The 21072-nt window shown below is 42.1% G+C and overlaps 2 protein-coding genes across 2 annotated transcripts; one reads left to right on the top strand and one right to left on the bottom strand.

Moving 5' to 3' along the window:
- The first annotated feature begins 5139 nt into the window (after positions 1-5139).
- On the top strand, positions 5140-18630 carry homer (protein). Its single transcript, XM_028301295.1, has 7 exons — positions 5140-5247; positions 8584-8740; positions 12169-12300; positions 13134-13313; positions 16913-16978; positions 18073-18209; positions 18474-18630. The coding sequence occupies exons 1-7, from the start codon at positions 5222-5224 to the stop codon at positions 18628-18630; spliced, it is 855 nt and encodes a 284-aa protein (XP_028157096.1). The 5' UTR covers positions 5140-5221.
- Positions 18631-19640: 1010 nt separating this feature from the next.
- Positions 19641-20642, bottom strand: CPR133 (cuticular protein RR-2 motif 133; the record flags this gene model as incomplete). Its single annotated transcript, XM_028301294.1, has 1 exon — positions 19641-20642. A coding segment is annotated over one exon (248 nt), but the record flags the coding sequence as incomplete, so codon positions are not given.
- Positions 20643-21072: the final 430 nt, after the last annotated feature.

The raw sequence follows: 21072 nt of genomic DNA, 5'->3' as shown, positions 1-21072 counted from the left end.
GCCGTCATTATTGTTGTTAAAGTCTTTTACTGAGCCCTACACTTACCGACTTATATGGACACGCTATAATAGTTTTTGACGAGACATGCCATTCAAGATGCTATCAGTAATTATCAACAATGTATTTACCTTAACCTTTAAGCCATCAAATGTATTATTAAAGGCCCAGCAAGGCCTTTTCTGAGGAAAACCCGAATTTGCAAAGGCCTCCATGAAGACATGTATTGTCAACAGGAAGTGGAGACGTTTGGACGAGGATAATGGTGGATCATTTCTAGAATTTAATATTAATGGCGTACAGCCATCGACCGAACAAGGATTTAGATGTTAGTCATAACATGGCATTACCATAACGAAAAGCCTGTCCTTAGTCCCTTGTCCCCAAACCTTGCTTAGTGATGGAAGGACTTTGACTTAGGACTGTGGTTTTGGGTTTCGTTGTTTCGTTTCTTTAAAGAAAATCCACCAAAAAACTGTCTTTTGTTTTTTTTAAACTCTAAGTTCATGTAGTCCTCTCTAAACTTGCAATAGGTACTCTCACTCATCCTAATTTTCAAAAACACAAATTACCTACCTACGAGTAGGGCTGGTCAGTCATACGAATGCATAAATTGAAGAAAATAAGTAATTTATGCCAAAAGTATAGGTGTACTAATAAATTGAAAAAACAAAATTGGTGACAAACGTTATTAAGTTGATCTAACTTCTGGAATGTTCACCTGGAATTTGCCTGAGCTCCACATTAGAACGAGTATAAAATATCTAAGCAGATTAGTGGCCAGTGGGGGTTTCCCTGGTGGGGACAAATGTCGTTAATTGACTAATCTAGTTCTAGAGTATTGAACTGTGGTTCTACTCGTACACTAGATTGTTCTAAGGCATATTGTGTAACTAGTTTCATGTGTGGGTTTTCGTAATAGTTACCTACTTAAATTAAGTATGTATTGTTCTAGACTATTTTTTCCGAAATGCAAAAATAATACAATAATGTATGGCACATTGGTCGCACAGTTTAATCGAGTTTCGTTTTCAGCCAAATTACGTCCACTGCTGGACAAAGGCCTCCCCCAAGGTTTTCCACAATGAACGGTCCTGCGCTGCCCGCATCCAGGCTCTTCCCGCGACCTTCACCAGATCGTCGGTCCACCTAGTAGGAGGCCTGCCCACGCTACGTCTTCCAGCCCGTGGTCGCCACTCGAGAACTTTCCTGCCCCAACGGCCATCGTTTATCGAGTTTAAAAACCTTTAACCAGGCTCAAAAAAAAATAATTGGTGTTCCACCGTATTTTCACAGAATGAAGTTCAAATTGATGATGGCTCTATTTAACCCGTAAAAACTACTTAGTGTAATTTAAGAAGGTAAGAAAAGAAAGTGGCTAAGGTATCTGGGGGCACGGCAGTGCCCCCACCAAGTCGAGCAAAAAAGCGGCACGGCCGTACCATCCTTTTCTCGAAGCAATTCAGGCCATTTTCGACCGCCTGTAACTTCGTTGTGGATAAAACTAGAAGGCTGAATTTTCATTAGCTATGTAGGCATTGTAAAGACACGGTATATTTAAAATTTCATTCAATTTGAACCAGTAGTTTAAGAATTATAACGGGTCAAAGTTACTTAATTTTGTCACTCACTGACTGACTCACCGATCATCAAAACTCTAAGGCACTTCTAGCAGACCTAGAAGCTTCAAATTTGGAATATAAGTAGTGTTTGGTGTATGAATCAAGGAAAAACTAAAATATTTGGGGGCACGGTAGTGCAACCGCCAAGTCGAGTAAAATTTTTCAATTTCGGTCCAGTTTTCTAGATACATAACTGCTGTCTACAAAATACAAAAAGAAATGAGATCCCATCAAAAACAATACTTGTCAAAAAAACCAAGTCTCGCAACTCAGTTGTTCTACGGTAAAAAGTTGTGAGATCCATGTAATACCAAGTCCAGGCCAGGAAATCTTTAACGTTTTACATAAATATATTGACTTGGCCATCGCATGAAAACACGTGTAAAGTAAATTATTTAGTGCGATGGCCAAGTCAATATATTTATGTAAAACGTTAAAGATTTCCTGGCCTGGACTTGGTATTACATGGATCTCACAACTTTTTACCGTAGAACAACTGAGTTGCGAGACTTGGTTTTTTTGACAAGTATTGTTTTTGATGGGATAAGTTAAAACATTAGGGTTTTGTTACAAGTAATAAAACTAGTGAAAGTGATGTAGTAGTTTACAGAACTATTATGGTTACTTATGTCTATTTGGTAACTAAGGGCCCTTTCCACGGAATATAATCCAGTTTTGCGGGATCCAGTAATGCGGGATCCGAGCATGTGTGAACACAAGCACAAGTGTGTGTTGAAATTCGAATTCCAAATTGGAATGGGTCGGTTTTTACGGGACACTGCAAACGTGATGTTCCTGTTGATGTTTAACATTAACACACAGATCTACTAAACGAGATTCTACAAAAAACAGTACCGGCAAAAAACGACATATTATTATCGTCGAGGTAAAAAGCCCTAGGAGTAAGTAATATTTATCCTGTAATAATTAAGTAGGTAAACCTCTTCGAAACAATGGAAGAATCAGCCAGTATGCTTACAATATTTTGAAAAGACTTTTTTCAGAACTCCTACATCTACATCGACTTACAAACAGTATTATTGGAATGGTAACACACATTGCGTCACAGGTCGGCGACCGCGGCTTGCACGGAACAAGTAGCCAAATTTTTTCCGTTGAAATTTTGCCGTTCGCTGAATCGATCTCAACTTCAAGTTAGTTAAGGCAAAGACACAATACCTACCTACACTGTAAAAGTGTAAAAGACACCTATATGCCTATATCTATTACTAGCTTTCCGCCCGCGGCTTCGCCCGCGTTGAATTTTGTCTGTCACAGAAAAACTTTATCGCGCGCGTCCCTGTTTCAAAAACCGGGATAAAAACTATCCTTATGTTCTTTCCCGGGACTCAAACTATCACTATGCCAAATTTCATCAAAATCGGTTGCGAGGTTTAAGCGGGAAAGCGTAACAGACAGACAGACAGACAGACAGAGTTACTTTCGCATTTATAATATTAGTTGGGATTAGTTGGGATTCAACTACACGTCGAATTAGAAAGAAGTTTTAATAATGAGACAGTTAAATTCCAAACGTAATAAATAAATAATTTGTACTCGCATAGCTAGAAGGTACCTACTTGTGCACTGCAATGACTGCAACCACAGGAACACCACTCACGACAAAAGATCACAAGTATAATTATATCAAGTATTATTATCATTACGTTACACATCACAAATTAATATTATTCACTGATTAATTTACTTTCACTACAATAAGAAAATAAGTAGAGAAAACGTTTTACACATCACTGTGGAATTACGCGACTACATGTTGGGCGCCAGAATTTCGGGTGAGGGTAGTTTCATATTCATACACCTTTGCTTATAAAAATGTCATTTCTAGAAGCAGGCAAAGGCATTACTTTTTGATAGTTCTATAATTTAAGGTTAAAAACGTGAAGGAAATTCTTTTAATTTAGACTATACTTAGGTATAAAAAACAAAGTGAGTAGTAAAAATAAAATTCAAAATCGTCTCCCTCCAATAATTTTTCATACGTAGACACTTCGCTTCGTGAACTATTGTAAAATTGAATCTGCCACGAATATTAGGTAACTCTGGAGTCTAGGAGACTCTGTCTATGTAGTGACTTTTTATTTAATTAATATCAAACTGACAAAACAAATCTGCCCCTTAAGCTGGCTGCACGCTGGACCGATATATTTTTACATAACAGCACTTTCACTGCGTGATACACAATCGTGAACTAGTTCGAAGATAAAACGACCACGGTAAAGACAATAGATCTAAGATCGAGCTGGAAGATGGAGAATAATTATACAGCACTAGGTAATGCAGATGCTGCAATTTTGAAGAAATAAAAGAAACGGGTAGTTAGTTGAGGCAGTTGTTGTTAGGCGGAATAAGTAAGAAAATGTTCTGAAAGATTGGTGTATTGAAGATTAATTAAAAATATCGAGTGCGTAGTCATTTAAGAGTAGGTTTTATTAATTAGATTACAAAGTCAAATTATTTTGCCCTAAAAGTATTGGCCTACATATAGACCTAGATAGCACTGTTTTTGAAAAAGTTAAATGATGAAATGATGCCCTTGGTTTCCAAATCATTTTTCAAGAATTTCAGATAATAATAAGTCGTTAGTTAAGTAAGTAGTTATAATAATTAAAAAAACAGCAAACATCATCACGTCACAATTTTATTCAATAATAGTTTAACTGTGGTATAGGTAGGTAGGTACCTACTAGGTACACTATACTTTTTGCAAAAAAAAATATGATTTTCAACATGATTTTTTCACTTTATTTCTAATTGCCCGAACAACTTCAAAGATTGTTAGTGGTCATTTTCCGTTACATTAAAAATGCCTGTACCTACTCAAAGTAAAATTTATAACAGACTTCAACAAACGGAAGAGGTTCTCAATTCGGTTGGTATTTTTAATTTCAAATTAGAATAGATAATACTTTCGCATTTATGTTTATAAAATATTACAGTTTGTAAGCAAATAATGGTAAAGTTTCATTTAAAGCTATTCATCATGACTAAGTATGCAACGGACCTAATATGAGTCCTAACTATCCTTTCAGTAATAACGTCGGTTTGAGTTTTGATAAAAGCAGAATTCATATTAAACAATATGTTTAATTTTAAGTGAATTTAGTTTACTTCACTTGTCGTAGTTGTCGTATAAAATAAGGAGAGCTTGGTTCTAAATATAATTATTAGACTTGGATGAAACTGGCAGTGCCACCTATCGGGGAATAGAAATATTATGAATATAGCAAAGCTGACAGGCTGATAAACTAATTAGTTTCAAACTTTAACAAGAGATGGCACCACATTCGTGTGTACTATAAACTAAAGAATAGAAAAATTAAGCAAAAACTTGATTAATATGACACTTTTACAGCTATTTATGATTTTTAAATGAAGCCTATGTTATAATTTTTTATTCTAATTGTTTATAATAATGATTAAAAAAAAATCGTAATGTGATTATGTCCTTTAGTTTTTGATTCTACTGGCAACTTTTTAAATCACTCTTCAGTTTATGGTACACCCGCCGCATCTGACAGTTCGTGAGTGAAAAATTGGAAATTATGAAGTAGAATAATTTATAAAATATCGTGTTTAAATGACAGCAGGAAAAGAAAACATGGGGTAAGTTCGTTTAACAATATTTCTATTTATCGGTCCAAACGGTTTTCACACACTAACCCCCTCGCGAAATGAATATAATCGTGTTTCACGTAGTTCTTGTTATTTTTAGGGAGGGGATGCATTTTACCAATGCGAAGGGATATTTCTGGTTTCCTTTCCAGGAATTGCAATAGACAGCTTGCGCAAATAATTTTCGGCGCTGCATGTCTATGTTCGCAATCAATAACTATTAATTTCCTTTCGATTCGTGGTGCTCACGTTAGTGTTACTGCATTTACGCCTAATCGGTTGTCTGCACATCGATTGCATACGATTGAGTGCTTTTACCTTTACACGTTAAGGTCGTCGGGTCGTGGTTGCTATTTATAATAGCAGTACTTTTACGCTTGAGCGCCAGCTCCGTAGTTTTGCGAGGTATTCCAGCGCGTGAATCGGTAACTTAGGTGGTTACATGAATCAGTAGCGTTGGAATTTCGCGCACGTTTTCTACTCACCTGCACCTGGCCATAAGGAATAATTTGGCGTGTTTATTTTTTCGCGGCGAACGCTAGTTCACGCCCGTGGTTTGACTGGCTTGTTTATAGTTTACTTGCCCAGTTAATATTGTGTTGGTGAGATAAAACAGTGTACAGGTTGCTTAGTACTTGTTGAAATGTGTAGCTGAGATCTGCAATTATTATGTTTGTTATTCAGTAATTTATATCTTAGAGACCCAAATCCTATAATCTTCTTCCTATCCCATATTACTATCAATTTTACAAGTCTTTTATCAACGAGTAAGAGATAGAAAAGATACTTAAAGTCAGTTTTATCTTGCTACAAGCAATATTTCGTAACATTCGTCTGGTTTATCTCATCATCATCAGTTTTTCTGTCAAGATTTCTTATCTTTAACATCTTTTGATAAGTTTTGCATTCCGTTATTCTTATAATTGCCAATAATACAAGCCATTCAAATCCCAATATCACCGTTCTAGATGGCGGTAGAATAGAATTGACCGCATTCTGATATTGTAGTGAGTTTCAAAAGGAAGTGAAAATGCAAGAGAATGTGGAAAACATGTAAGTGTACTGTTCATTGCGGCACATTGTGGTTTCTCGGTGTAATGTAATCCTATTGGTTCGAATGATCTCAGCGATCAATTGAATTACAATGCCATTTGGACATGTAACGTCTGTTTGTATTATGAATTATGTAAATTGTACAAAGTATTATTTGAGAATATATCTTGAAAGGATTTCCTTCTGAGAAGTGATACTACTTAAAACAAAAATGTGCAATAATGGCATATCTGAATATACTTTTTAGGACAGATTTTTCAATCTTTGAATGACTTCGGAAGAATAAAATTGGCATATTGACAGTTTCTGTATGGGAAAAATGTCAGAATATCAATTTTATTCTTGAGATATAAGATATCTGATGGATTGAAAAATCAGCCCTTAAGTCAGTTGTAAAATAACACTTCTTACAACACTATAAGATGATTATTTTTAACCGACTTCAAAAAAGGAGGAGGTTATATGCTCGGCTGTATGTATTTTTAGCTTGATTAGTTTAAGTGTATGCATGAAGCATACCTACTTCTAATGTAAAATGTGTATAGGTATGTTTTGTCTCTAGTTTTCCCTAAACATACTCACATAATAATGTTTGTTAGACCAGCTAATAGAATGGTGCTATAAAATTAACTATAACAACATCCTTCCTGTGGTGAGCAAACATAGTCAGGATGCAAATAAATTACTGTAGCTTATGGAGGGAGCTCTTACTGTGGAGGGCACTGGCCCTCAAACTTATAAAATATAAAATTGAATATGTGTTATATTTGTCGCGATCTAAATGAGCTACCTATTTTGTACATATTTTTCGCTATCTACGCGAGGTGTTTGGCAGATAGATTCCCTTAGTTTTACAGTAGACGAAATTCGTAAATAAAAATAACCATGACATTAAAATGGAATGGGTGTATTTTATGATTGGTTGTCTCTGGTCTGACCTACAATTTAGTAAATTAATAGCTAAAATAACACATTGGATTAATTAATGTAACGTGAAAAACGCTTGTAATTTAGTGAAATATGTGTCATACAGCATATGCGATGTGTTGTGGTGATTGCAGCGACGTATTTTACCAAATTGACAGCTGTGACGTAGGATGCCACGGACCACGGCACATCAATCTATGCAAAAGGCAATTTCATAGGCATAATTGCCTTGGATACTTACTACGGTTTCGCACCACGTCCGATACGAATCCGTCAAAATATGGATCGTCGTCGTCGTTTCAGCCGAAAGACGTCCACTGCTGGACAAAGGCCTCCCCCAAGGATTTCCACAAAGACCGGTCCTGCGCCGCTTGCATCCAGGTACTTCCCGCGACCCTCACCAGATCGTCGGTCCACCTAGTGTTCTCTAGTTTCGCGGACGATATTGTAGTTATGGCTGAGACCGTGGAGGACCTAATCACAATGCTCGATGGCCTCAGTAGAGCCTCTCAACAAGTGGGTCTTAAAATGAACATGGACAAGACAAAAATTATGTCAAATGCCCGTGTAGTACCCACTCCTCTGAAGGTTGGAGACACTACACTCGAAGTTGTTGACAATTATGTATACCTGGGACAAACAGTCCGGTTAGGTAGGTCCAAAATATGGATGTAGAAAACTAACTAGAAATATCGGATATGGGACCTAGTGCGTTAATAGTTCTAAGACTACTATTTTCACGGATTCGCATCGGAATCTGATAGCGTAGTGCGAAACTAAGGCCCGGTTTCCACCGAAGGGGAAGAGAGGATAAATGAGTGTTTGAATAACCAATCTGATTTCGGTACTGAGCAAAGAGGTGGTGTGGAAATAACGGAACATGTATGGTTATTCAAACACGTCATCTGCTCTCCTCGCTTTATTGCAAACCAGGCCTTTTGGATTTGTGTATGAAGTCTCAGTATAGGTACCCAAGATAGAAGAAACCATCTCACGTAAGCTTCATGGTTATTCAATCAAACACGTAATCTCTCCTCGCTTTAGTGCAAGCCAGGCCTTTTGGACTTGTGTATGAAGTCTCAGTATAGCTTAGTACCCAAAATAGAAAAAAACCATCTATTATAGATCGTTTCATCCACGAAGACGCGCCGCACCAATTTTTGGTCGAGGGAAGCGCGGGGTGCGGGGAGCTTATTCCGAGCAATCCGAGCGTCATTATTGTAGTATACGTGTGCACTCATGGCATGGATAATTTAGCGTGTACCGATAACATTCAAACATTAGCTGAAGAATAGTGGGGCGCGTCTTCGTGGATGAAACGATCTATAACATGAGCTTCATTTCCAGGGAGCAGCCGATCTTCACGTGCAAGGCGCACGTGTTCCACATAGACCCGAAGACGAAGCGTTCGTGGATGTCGGCCAGCTCGGCCGCCGTGTCCGTGTCCTTCTTCTACGACTCGTCGCGCAACCTGTACCGCATCATCAGCGTCGAGGGCACCAAGGTCAGGCCAATACAGATCCTAAGTGTTCGCTGTTATGGTCTCTTTTGCTGTAGCGCTCGTGAATTAGTTATGTCGGCCAGCTCGGCCGCCGTCTCCGTGTCCATCTTCTACGACTCCTCGCGCAACCTGTACCGCATCATCAGCGTCGAGGCTACCAAGGTCAGGCGAATACAGACCCTAAGTCTTTACTACGTTGGTTGCTTTCGCTGTAGCGCTCGTTACGACGACCAGCTCTTGAGAGGACCAAGGTCAGGCGAATACAGACTCTAAAGTGTTCGCTATGTAGGTCGCTTTCGCTGTAGCTCGGCCGCCGTCTCCGTGTCCTTCTTCTACGACTCGTCCCGCAACCTGTTCCGCATTATCAGCGTCGAGGGCACCAAGGTCAGGCGAATACAGACTCTAATCATATGCCATATAGGTCGCTTTCGCTGTAGCGCTCTTGGTGTCGACCAGCTCTTGAGAGAACCAAGGTCAGGCGAATACAGACTCTAACTGTTCGCTATGTAGGTCGCTTTCGCTGTAGCTCGGCCGTAGTCTCCGTGTCCTTCTTCTACGACTCGTCGCGCAAGCTCTACCGCATCGTCAGCGTCGAGGGCACCAAGGTCAGGCGACGACGTCCACTGCTGAACATAGATCTCCTCCAATGATTTCCATAATGATCGATTGGTAGCGGCCTACATCCAGCCCCTTTCTCGTCAGTCCACTTTGTGGGTGGACATCCTACGCTACGCTTTCCGGTACGTGACCTCCACTCAGTGGCGGCGTAGCATGGGTTGGCACCCGGGGCGATCACCCCCCCTCCCCCCGGCATAAGTCCCAAGGCACCCCCTGGTACCCCCCAGGATTTTGTGGTTACCTACCGATTCGANAAATATGGATGTAGAAAACTAACTAGAAATGTCGGATATGGGACGTAGTGCGTTAATAGTTCTAAGACTACTATTTTCACGGATTCGCATCGGAATCTGATAGCATAGTGCGAAACTAAGGCCCGGTTTCCACCGAAGGGGAAGAGAGGATATGTGTTTGTATAACCAATCTGATTTCTGAACTGATGCTGAGCAAAGAGGTGATGTGGAAATAATGGAACATGTATGGTTATTCAAACATGTCATCTGCTCTCCTCGCTTTAGTGCAAGCCAGGCCTTTTGGACTTGTGTATGAAGTCTCAGTATAGTTTAGTACCCAAAATAGAAGAAACCATTTATAGATCGTTTCATCCACGAAGACGCGCCGCACCAATTTTTGGTCGAGGGAAGCGCGGGCTGCGGGGAGCTTGATCCGAGTAATCCGAGCGTCATTATTGTAGTATGCGTGTGCAATGGCATGGATAATTTAGCGTGTACCGATAACATTCAAACATTAGCTGAAGAATAGTGGGGCGCGTCTTCGTGGATGAAACGATCTATAACATGAGCTTCATTTCCAGGGAGCAGCCGATCTTCACGTGCAAGGCGCACGTGTTCCACATAGACCCGAAGACGAAGCGTTCGTGGATGTCGGCCAGCTCGGCCGCCGTGTCCGTGTCCTTCTTCTACGACTCGTCGCGTAATCTGTACCGCATCATCAGCGTCGAGGGCACCAAGGTCAGGCCAATCATCATTTTAGCCATAGGACGTCCACTGCTGAACATAAGCCTCCTCCAATTATTGTTTAATAGCGGCCAACATCCAGCCCCTTTCTCGTCAGTCCTCTTTGTGGGTGGACGTCCTACGCTACGCTGTCCGGTACGTGACCTCCACTCCAGAACCTTGCTGCCCCATCGGCGTCAGTTCTGCGTACTATGTGCCCTGCTCACTGCCACTTCAGCTTGCTGATCCGTCGGGCTATGTCAGCGACTTTAGTTCGTTTATGGATCTCCTCATTTCTGATTCTATCTCGCAAAGAAACACCACATAGCCCGTGCTCTTCATAGCACGCTGTGTTCAGGTCAGGTTATTCGAATACAGACTCTTTAACTGTTCGCTATGTAGGTCATTTTCGCTTTAAGGTACCGGCAGAGCAGAATAGGGCTGGCCGGGAGGTTTTGGCCAAGTCTTCCATTTGCCTCTAGTAAATTATAGAGGGTCGTGCTCCCACAATATCCTCCTTGTCACATCTCTTACACGTGAAAACATGGTGGATGGTGCTGAGACGTGGCGTATAAAGCTCGGTGACCATTGTCAGTCTACTCTGCAACGTCTTAACTAAACTGAAATTAACCTAGTGGGAACAAGATTTATCAATTTGTGTTTCCCGCTCTCTATTTCTCCAGACCCATTAGACAAAGTAACTTTCTCCAGACCCCTAATTCATTTAGTAGTTTCAAATTCGCGATCGCGTCATCGTGGAAACTGGAAGGAAAGTTGCTAAGTACTAAAAAAGAATGGAGCGTATTCTTATGTAACTGTCCAATTCCCAAAACACAGAGGTCCAACATATTATCGTCTTACATTTTAGATTATATGTCAACTCGCAGACAGTTCATACATAACGCAAGCAGGTAAGCAACTAAGAGGATTGGTGTAGTGCGAAACATGTACATTATGTATGACTCATGAGCTGGGAAGCAGTTAATAGAGTACATTACCGTTTCAACACTTTAGAAACGTAAAATACGCAATATTTCCTGTGAGTTTTTGTTTGGAATTGTGTGAAATGGGGACTATTGTGGTTAACATTGTACGAAACAATAAAACATTGAGTTCGCGTGAATTTCGGTCACAGAAGACTTGTTTTGTATCATTATTATTAAATGAGGTTTACAATGTTACTTACATACTTATAATAAAATAATAACTGTTGCCTTCATTCGTATTACTAAGAAATGAAGTATTGTATAGATCTTATTGAGAAATCGTATCTTAGAAACATTAACTTTTTGTAAGAAACGAAGCGACCATTTTCGCTGCCTGGTACAGTGATTCAACTGTGCCATAAGTTACGGGTTCGATCCCCGAACAATACAAACATAGCGTTTACTTATATGATACCCGGCCTGGGATGCACGGCACGATATCTTATAGTCGATTATAGGCGATAAATGTATTGGCTTATCGTCTAAAATCGATCGCTGATCCATTCATTGGCGCGCATCCTAGGCTAGCTAAACTTATCAATCGTTGACTACTAAATCCACACACCACATTTAATTCTTTCATCATGCTCCAAATGGATATGTCAACGTGAAATTGTGAACTCAGTCAGTTTATAATATAATGCGTCAGATTGTAAACTAACAGTGGGTTAGGTTAGGTTAAATTGAAATTTAACTACGTCAGATTATAATCTGACGGAAATCACAATTTTACGGTGACAGATCCACCACAAGTAAAATATTATAATCTTCGTTCATTCATTCGTTACAGCCAATTACGTCCACCGCTAGACAAACTTCCTCCTCATTTTTTTCTATTATTATTATTCTATTCTGTCCTATTTGTCGGCAGGCGGTGATCAACAGCACCATAACGGCGAACATGACGTTCACGAAGACCTCCCAGAAGTTCGGGCAGTGGAGCGACGTCAGAGCCAACACGGTCTACGGGCTCGGGTTCGCGTCCGAGGCTGAGCTTGGGAAGGTAAGATTAATCTAATACTACTTTGTTAAGGTTTTGTCATAAAAACTTTAAGTGTAGAGTGTACGCAATGGCGTGAAAAATTGAGCATCAGCAGCAGCTAATATCAAGCCTGAACCCGTCTGGACAGTCGATAATGTGAAGAGTTTTGGTCAAATCCTTCATTTTCCTTCTGTAAATTAGAGTGTCGTGCTCTTACAAAAGGAGACACAAAATGATCTGACAAAGATGCGACAATTTCCACTTATACACATCCAATCCCAAAGAGTAAAAAATTACTATTTACAAAATTTCAAGTTTTTAAAGAGCCACAATTTTTTTTCTTGCCAACAATAAATAGCTTCTATACTTTCATAAAGTTTGTTGATAAAAAAGTAATCTATTTATTCATAGGAAAAATATCTATTTATTCTTGACAAAATGTATTTGTACACCTGCATGCAGGTTGAATACTTGAACTAAAAAATTTTCTGTTGAAAATGTTCCTGTATTCTGGCAAATAAACGCTTCTTATGTTAATAAGATAAAAATGAAAACAATTAAACATTTACTTACTTACAACACTAACTTGTAGGAACTTCAACAACAAACAATTGAGCAAACTGCTGCGGTGAAAAGAGAGTATAAGTAGCTGAGAGAATGCCTAAACCTCGTTAATCGTTTCAGAACATTTTTTTTTTATAAAATAAATAATATTTGAGAATGGAACTAAAGAGCCGCAGCCTCACATCCAAAGAGCCGCATGTGGCTCGCGGGCCGCAGGTTGCCGACCCCTGACCTAGACTAAAATGACCTAAATGACGATGATGACTAACCGTCGTTCCACCTGTCCCCAGTTCATCGAGAAGTTCCAAGAAGTCAAAGAGGCGATCCAAGCGCAGCAATGCTCCGGCGCCGCCAAGAGCGTCACCAACGGCAACAGCGGCGCCGCCACGCCGGTCGCCAGCGCCACCGCCAGCCCGCTGCTCGCCGCGCGCGCGCAGCCCGACGAGCCGCCCGCCGTCTCGCCCGCACAGGTCTGTAGTTGGCTGCACAGGTACATATAACTACACAGGTCTATAGTTCGCTGCACAGGTACATATAGCGACATAGGTCTGTAGCTAGCTGCACAGGTACATGATAGCCACACAGGTCTGTAGCTGGCTGCACAGGTACATATAACGACACAGGTCTATAGTTCGCTGCACAGGTACAAGCGACACTGGTCTATAGTTCGCTGCACAGGTACAAGCGACACAGGTCTGAAGCTGGCTGCACAGGTACATAATAGAGACACAGGTCTGTGGCTGGTTGCACAGGTACATAATAGCAACACAGGTCTGTAGCTGGCTGCACAGGTACATATAGCAACACAGGTCTGTGGCTGGCTGCACAGTTGCCAGCCCGAAGAGCCGCCCGCCGTCTCGCCCGCACAGCTCTGTAGTTGGCTGCACAGGTACATATAACGACACAGGTCTATAGTTCGCTGCACAGGTACAAGCGACACAGGTCCGTAGCTGGCTGCACAGGTACATATAACGACACAGGTCTGTAGCTGGCTGCACAGGTACATAATAGCGACACAGGTCTGTAGATGGCTGCACAGGTACATAATAGCGACACAGGTCTGTAGCTAGCTGCAAAGGTACTTAATAGCGACACAGGTCTGTGGCTGGCTGCACAGTTGCCAGCCCGACGAGCCGCCTGCCGTCTCGCCCGCACAGGTCCGTAGCTGCACAGGTACACAGCACAGCTGGCCCGGCGCCGGGAGCGGCACCAACGGCAACAGCGCCGCCGCCAGCCCGACGAGCCGCCCGCCGTCTCGCCCGCACAGGTCCGTAGCTGCACAGGTCCGTAGCTGCACAGGTACACAGCACAGCTGGCCCGGCGCCGGGAGCGGCACCAACGGCAACAGCGCCGCCGCCAGCCCGACGAGCCGCCCGCCGTCTCGCCCGCACAGGTCCGTAGCTGCACAGGTACACAATAGCGACCCAGGTCTGTAGTTGGCTGCACAGCCACAGCTGTGCACAGGTGCCGACCTGACGAGCCGCCCGCCGTCTCGCCCGCACAGGTCTGTAGTTGGCTGCACAGGTACATATAACGACACAGGTCTATAGTTCGCTGCACAGGTACAAGCGACACTGGTCTATAGTTCGCTGCACAGGTACAAGCGACACAGGTCTGTAGCTGGCAGCACAGGTACATAATAGAGACACAGGTCTGTGGCTGGTTGCACAGGTACATAATAGCAACACAGGTCTGTAGCTGGCTGCACAGGTACATATAGCAACACAGGTCTGTGGCTGGCTGCACAGTTGCCAGCCCGACGAGTCGCCCGCCGTCTCGCCTACACAGGTCTATAGCTGGCTACACAGGTACATTTAGCGACACAGGTCTGTAGCTGGCTGCACAGGTACATATAGCAACACAGGTCTGTGGCTGGCTGCACAGTTGCCAGCCCGACGAGTCGCCCGCCGTCTCGCCTACACAGGTCTATAGCTGGCTACACAGGTACATTTAGCGACACAGGTCTGTAGCTGGCTGCACAGGTACATATAGCAACACAGGTCTGTGGCTGGCTGCACAGTTGCCAGCCCGACGAGTCGCCCGCCGTCTCGCCTACACAGGTCTATAGCTGGCTACACAGGTACATTTAGCGACACAGGTCTGTAGCTGGCTGCACAGGTACATATAGCAACACAGGTCTGTGGCTGGCTGCACAGTTGCCAGCCCGACGAGTCGCCCGCCGTCTCGCCTACACAGGTCTATAGCTGGCTACACAGGTACATTTAGCGACACAGGTCTGTAGCTGGCTGCACAGGTACATATAGCAACACAGGTCTGTGACTGGCTGCACAGTTGCCAGCCCGACGAGCCGCCCGCCGTCTCGCCCGCACAGGTAAACAGTCTGTAGGTGGTTGCACAGGTACATAATACATAATAGGACTTACAGGGCAGATATGTACCGTCCTAGACTGCATCTCACTTAACACCAGGTGCGATTGCGGTCAAATACCTGCCTTGTCCAGCATAAAAAAAAGGTCTGTAGTTGGCTGCACAGGTACATAATAGCGACACAGGTCTGTGGCTGTCTGCACAGGTGCCAGCCCGACGAGCCGCCTGCCGTCTCGCCCGCACAAGTCCGTAGCTGGCTGCACAGGTACTTATAGCAATACAGGTCTGTGGCTGCCTACACAGGTGCCAGTCCGACGAGACCTAGCTGTCTCATGCGCATAGGTACACAGCACAGTCGACATACAGTCTGTAGCTGGCTGCGTAGGTACATAATAGCGACACAGGTCTGTAGATGGCTGCACAGGTACATAATAGCGACACAGGTCTGTGGCTGGCTGCACAGGACTGTTCCCACTTCACGTTTCCACCGCTGCAACTCCTGCGTAGCCAGGATCTAAAGCTTGACCGCCAATAACAACCCAACCAGTGAAGGCCAAGTTTGTCCCGGGGGAAAGTTAAACTGTCATTGGACCGTTAGTGGCGCTCGCACAGGTTCACAGCACAGTCGACGAACAGTCTGTAGCTGGATGCATATGAACATAATGGCGACGACAGGTCTGTTTGGCTGCACAGGTACATAATAGCGACACAGATCTGTAGCTGTCGCCAAAGGTGCCAACCTGACGAACGTCGCTGCCTCACCGGCATAGGTACACAGCACAGTCTGTCGCTGGTTGCACAGGCACATAAAAGCGACACGGGTCTGTAACTGTCTGCACAGGTGCCGGCCCGATGAGCCGTCGCTGTCTCGCTCGCACACTTACAAATACATTGGCATCTGTCTTCCTTCACAGATGTCTTTATACATGATACAGGTATCTGGCTGTTCACACAGGTACTTTATAGTAATAACATAGCTATACAGATGTGTAGCTGTCCGCACAGATAAGATGGAGCTGCACAAGTGTATTTAATAGGGAATATGCATCGATTTTAAAAGTTCATAAATTATGTATTTCGTTTTTTGTATGTATTAGTTACATCATAGAATTTCTGAGAAACTAGTAGGATTGAAATCGGACTGGAAACAAAAAGTTACAAGTGTTTAAACTTTGTATGAAAAGAAGCTGAGCGTGACGTCAAATGTCACCCGCCCATAGTAACTTGTATAGGACTTTGCGTGTCGTTCTAACATGACCAAAGACGTCATGAGATTTCTAACGTCTATGGTCTGGTCTGCGAGCACGTAGAATTTTGTCCAATGACCCCAAGCTACCCATCCTTATCGCTCGCGCGTAATTATATTGCTGTCGCGGTCGCACACTCACTGCGGGCTCCCGTCGCACAGTCGCGACAGCAATATAATTACGCGTGACCGATAAGGATGGGTAGCTTGGGGTCATTGGACAAAATTCTACGTGCTCACAGACCGGGCTTTATCTATATCATAAGTATCTTTTGAAAGTTTTGTACTTTTGTTAAAGAAAAGCACTGATTGTTTTGATAATGCTAAGGCTACTGAAATGTGAGAAATAAAATACCTTGTATATTCCCTATTGTCCGCAGGGATACGATACATCGAGACAAGGTGGACAGACGCCCGCACAGGTATGATCCACAACGAGGTATGACACATGTCCCTTTAGAAGTCCACAACATTAATAATGTTATTTTGTTCCAGGTCAAAACAGATAACGACGAAATGATGGTACACCAAAGAGCGCATTCGGTTTCATCGACGTTGCAGGTACTTATTTTAGAATATAATATCTTTATTCAGCATATAACATTTAGATGCATACATTTACATATACATTTTCTGTATTAGACTGCTGTACACCGTTAATTTTCATTTGGCCAGTGTATAGAGTCTTGGCTAAATTCACCATTTGTCTCTGGCAAATGAAGAGGGTCGAGGCCCTGCCAGTGGAGACTGAAATGACCTGATGATAATTTATTAATTTATTTATAATAATTAAGCCTTTTATTCGGACAACAGTATACTGTACATTTATCATCACACTATTAAGTAATGTGTTTTTTAAACAATTTTATTCATTTATATATTTCGTGCTTCTTTATTTTCTGTATGTCCGTTTGCCAATTGGCAAAGGCCTCCTCCAACCTATTAATTTTAATTTATTTAAGGACCAACAAAACATACACCATACATTCACAGTTCCCTTATAAATAAATTATGCTAAGGTGTTGCCTTAAGTAAAGGTTGCCACGACATGCACAGAATGTTGGATAACAAAACAATGAAGTTCCCAAAGTGACAGAATGCGAAACAATGAGGGTTTTCGCGATTGAAAAATCCGCCAGATGGCAATACGTAGACGCGAGGTCCAAATGCTGCATGATTGGTTATTTTTGACATGACATTGACAGATGTCAAAATCCACCAATCACGCAGCAGTCAGACCCTACATCCACGTCTCGCCATCTGGCTGATTTTTCAATCGCGAAAACCCTCATTAAACGTTGCCACGACATGCACAGAATGTTGGATAACATAACAATGAAGTTGCCAAAGTGACAAAATGCGAAACAATTGATTTATCAACTATCTGTCGAGTATACAAATGCTGCATGATTGGTGGATTTTGACATATCTGTCAATGTCATGTCAAAATCCACCAGTCATGCAGCATTTGGACCTCCCGTCTACGTAATGCCATCTGGCGGATTTTTCAATCGCGAACACCCTCATTCCGAAATAATGCGTCATTTGCTTTTTCTCCTAATAATTGTTTTTGGAAATTTTGGACCTTAATACAAGTCAGTAAAGTTCAAAATAATGTAGTCACTATATCACTAATTCTGATTATGTTTGTGTAGGGCGGCTACGCGACCGTAGGCCGGGCGCCGCGCGGGCCGCTGGCGTCGGTGGCGGCGCCCATCGAAGCTCCGCCCGAGGGGCCCGACCACCAATTACGCTACGAAAACGACCGTTTGAAGCTTGCGCTGGCGCAAAGGTAAGACTGCTCTATGTAGCTGGTTTAGGGGCTATTTTTCAACGAGCTTATAGTCGGAGAAAAGCTACGGAGACGATGCATAGAGATGCAGCGGGAATAGTGGCATATTTGCAACGAATTTGTCGTTAGCGCCCATCGAAGCTCCGCCCGAGGGGCCCGACCATCAGCTACGCTACGAAAACGACCGTTTGAAGCTTGCGCTGGCGCAAAGGTAAGACTACTCTATGTAGCTGGTATAGGGGCTATTTTACAACGAGCTTATAGTCGGAGAAAAGCTACGGAGACGACTCTATGCAGCGGGAATAGTGGCATATTTGCTACGAATTTGTCGTTAGCGCCCATCGAGGCTCCGCCCGAGGGGCCCGACCATCAGCTGCGATACGAAAACGACCGCTTGAAGCTTGCGCTGGCGCAATGGTAAGATAAGATAAGATAAGAAAAACTTTATTTGACACAAAAAGAAAATTAAAAAGAAACATTTGGACTTAAAACTATACCTACATGCATATTTCGTCGCTTGCCTCTCTAACTGACGTATCTGAATTTTTTTTCGAAACTGAGTTATCTACACCATCTTAATCAATTTCGCAAGACGAATCGATCTGTCTAATCGCCTGAAAATTTTTTCTAAATGTCAGTTACGTCAGTTAGAGAGGCAAGCGACCATTTTTGTGCCAAGGTAGGTGGACTCTATCTAGTTGGAATAGAGGCTATTTTGGAATTAAATGAATTTGTAAAGTTGCTGCGCAAGGTTGTGCGCTGGCGCAGAAGTAGAAAGACTATGCAGTGAGGTAGGGGCTGTGATAACGAACTAGTAGCCTATTTGATTGTCAACTACGCTGCGAAAACGACCGCCTCAAGCTTGCGCTGGCGCAGAGGTAGGACGACTCTATGTAGCTGGAATAAGGGCTATGTTGCAACAAAAGTGTGAAGTCTTGACTAACTGCTGAAGATTTGCCAATAAGTGGTGACTGAGTTTGTTCCGGCGTTTCTTCTCAGCACTTGCCATATTATGTTTGTCTCGAAGCGCTGGTAGGGCCCAAAAGATAAGGAGACATGTAAAGTGCCCCATAAGGGCTACCTTTTCTTTTTTTTATATTTAAATTTTGACGTTCATAAGTGCCACTTGTGGTCTAAGCTGAATAAATATTTTTGATTTTGATTTTGAATGCAAGAATTCGTGAAAATGTCTATGTAATTGGGATAGGGGGCTATTATGCAATGAAAATGTAGTCTGTTAGGTTGTCTGAAGATGCACTGGCCCAAAGGTACAGTCAGCGTCAAATAGTTTGTGACACCCAAAGTGACCAAAATGTTGACAACCCAACTTTATTCCAATTGTAACAAAGACGTGTTGTGAACTTTTTGGCTACTTTGGGTGTCACGAAATATTTGACGCTGAATATTTGATATGTGAAATAAACAAATGCGAAATTTTTCAAGATTTATTCAAATCGTAAGAGTTTTGTACAACGCTTAAACACTAATTAAAACATGAAAACAGTAACAACAGCAGTCTTAAGCAAATTACATACAATACAGCTTCTTTTAAAAGCTTTTATTCGTACATCATTCGAGAGAGTAAGTACTTCGATTTTTCCACTGAAATCGTTTCTAAATTGTTTCTCCTTGATTTTATTTAAAAGCTAAAGCACACTTTTATCATTCGAAAAGATAAAAACATTCAAATAAGTACAACTATTAAAGCTTATCTATAAAATTTCAACAATAGAGCCCATACGTTTACAAGTAATTTGAATGAAAATTTCAGTGTTCCGATAAATGCACATCGCAATTAGGTATGTCCTTTATAAATAATACAGTTTGTTAATAAATTATTTGTAATAGAAACGTTTGTATTATGTATGGGCTTATTTTTTAACAGTCTAGGTATGTCAAGTGCGAAAATCTTTTCAGTCTGAAAGCACACACTATGATACGAAATTTAGGTCATTTGGTACAGACGACATTTTCGTTGTAAAATAGCGCTTATGTAGGTACTTGCATTATAAGATGCTACAATTTTAGCTATAAAATAAGTGCTGTCTATTGCAATCAAATGACTGTAACCTATGAAGTAATCATGATAAAATCATATGACTCCTAAAATTATTTTCACATAATCGTTCCATAGTAGACCTCTTTCAGACTCAAAAGATTTCATCCTATAATTTATTTACTTTTATTAATGTTCGAATCCTCCAGCAACCGGCACGAACCCATCCTCAAAGTTATTGAACTCGTGGTACTGGGGCTTGTACTCCTCAAAGTGCTTTTGAGGTTTGTACTCCTCGTAGTGCTTCTGGGGTTTGTACTCCTCGTGTTCCTTGGGGGTGCCGATCTTGTGCACTATCGCGTTGAATCCGTTCTTGTCGTCGGCTTCGTATTCCACCACGCGTTTTGTGCCATCAGTCTCTAGGAGGGTGTATGTGCCTGGAAAAGGGTGATATCTATATATATAAAAGAAAGTCGTGTTAGTTACTTCGCTTATAACTCAAGAACGGCTGAACCGATTTAGCTGAAAATTGTCAGGGAGGTAGTTTAGAGCCAGGAGAAGGACATAGGATCTTTTACTCCCGGACTTTTATCCCGTTCGAAATTAAAAAAAAGTCTGCTTATTTATTGCCATTAAGGCGGAACAAAGTTCGCCGGGCCAGCTAGTTTGAAATAAATAATAGCCAACTTGGCAAATTCCAAAGGGCGATGGAGCGTACTATGCTCGGAGTCTCCCTTCGTGAACGAATCAGAAATGAGAAGTTCCACAAAAGAACCAAAGTGACACATAACTCGCAGAGCTATAGCTTATACTGATTTATGTTTTCGTCAACTTGAAAAGCCACTCCTTGCAGATCTTAACAAAAAC

The sequence above is a fragment of the Ostrinia furnacalis genome, unplaced genomic scaffold (assembly GCF_004193835.3).
Source record: "Ostrinia furnacalis isolate ACB-3 unplaced genomic scaffold, ASM419383v2 OfSCF0907, whole genome shotgun sequence".
Lineage (NCBI taxonomy): Eukaryota > Metazoa > Arthropoda > Insecta > Lepidoptera > Crambidae > Ostrinia > Ostrinia furnacalis.
Note: the sequence above shows the minus strand (reverse complement) of the source record. Positions and strands in the feature narration are given on the sequence as shown.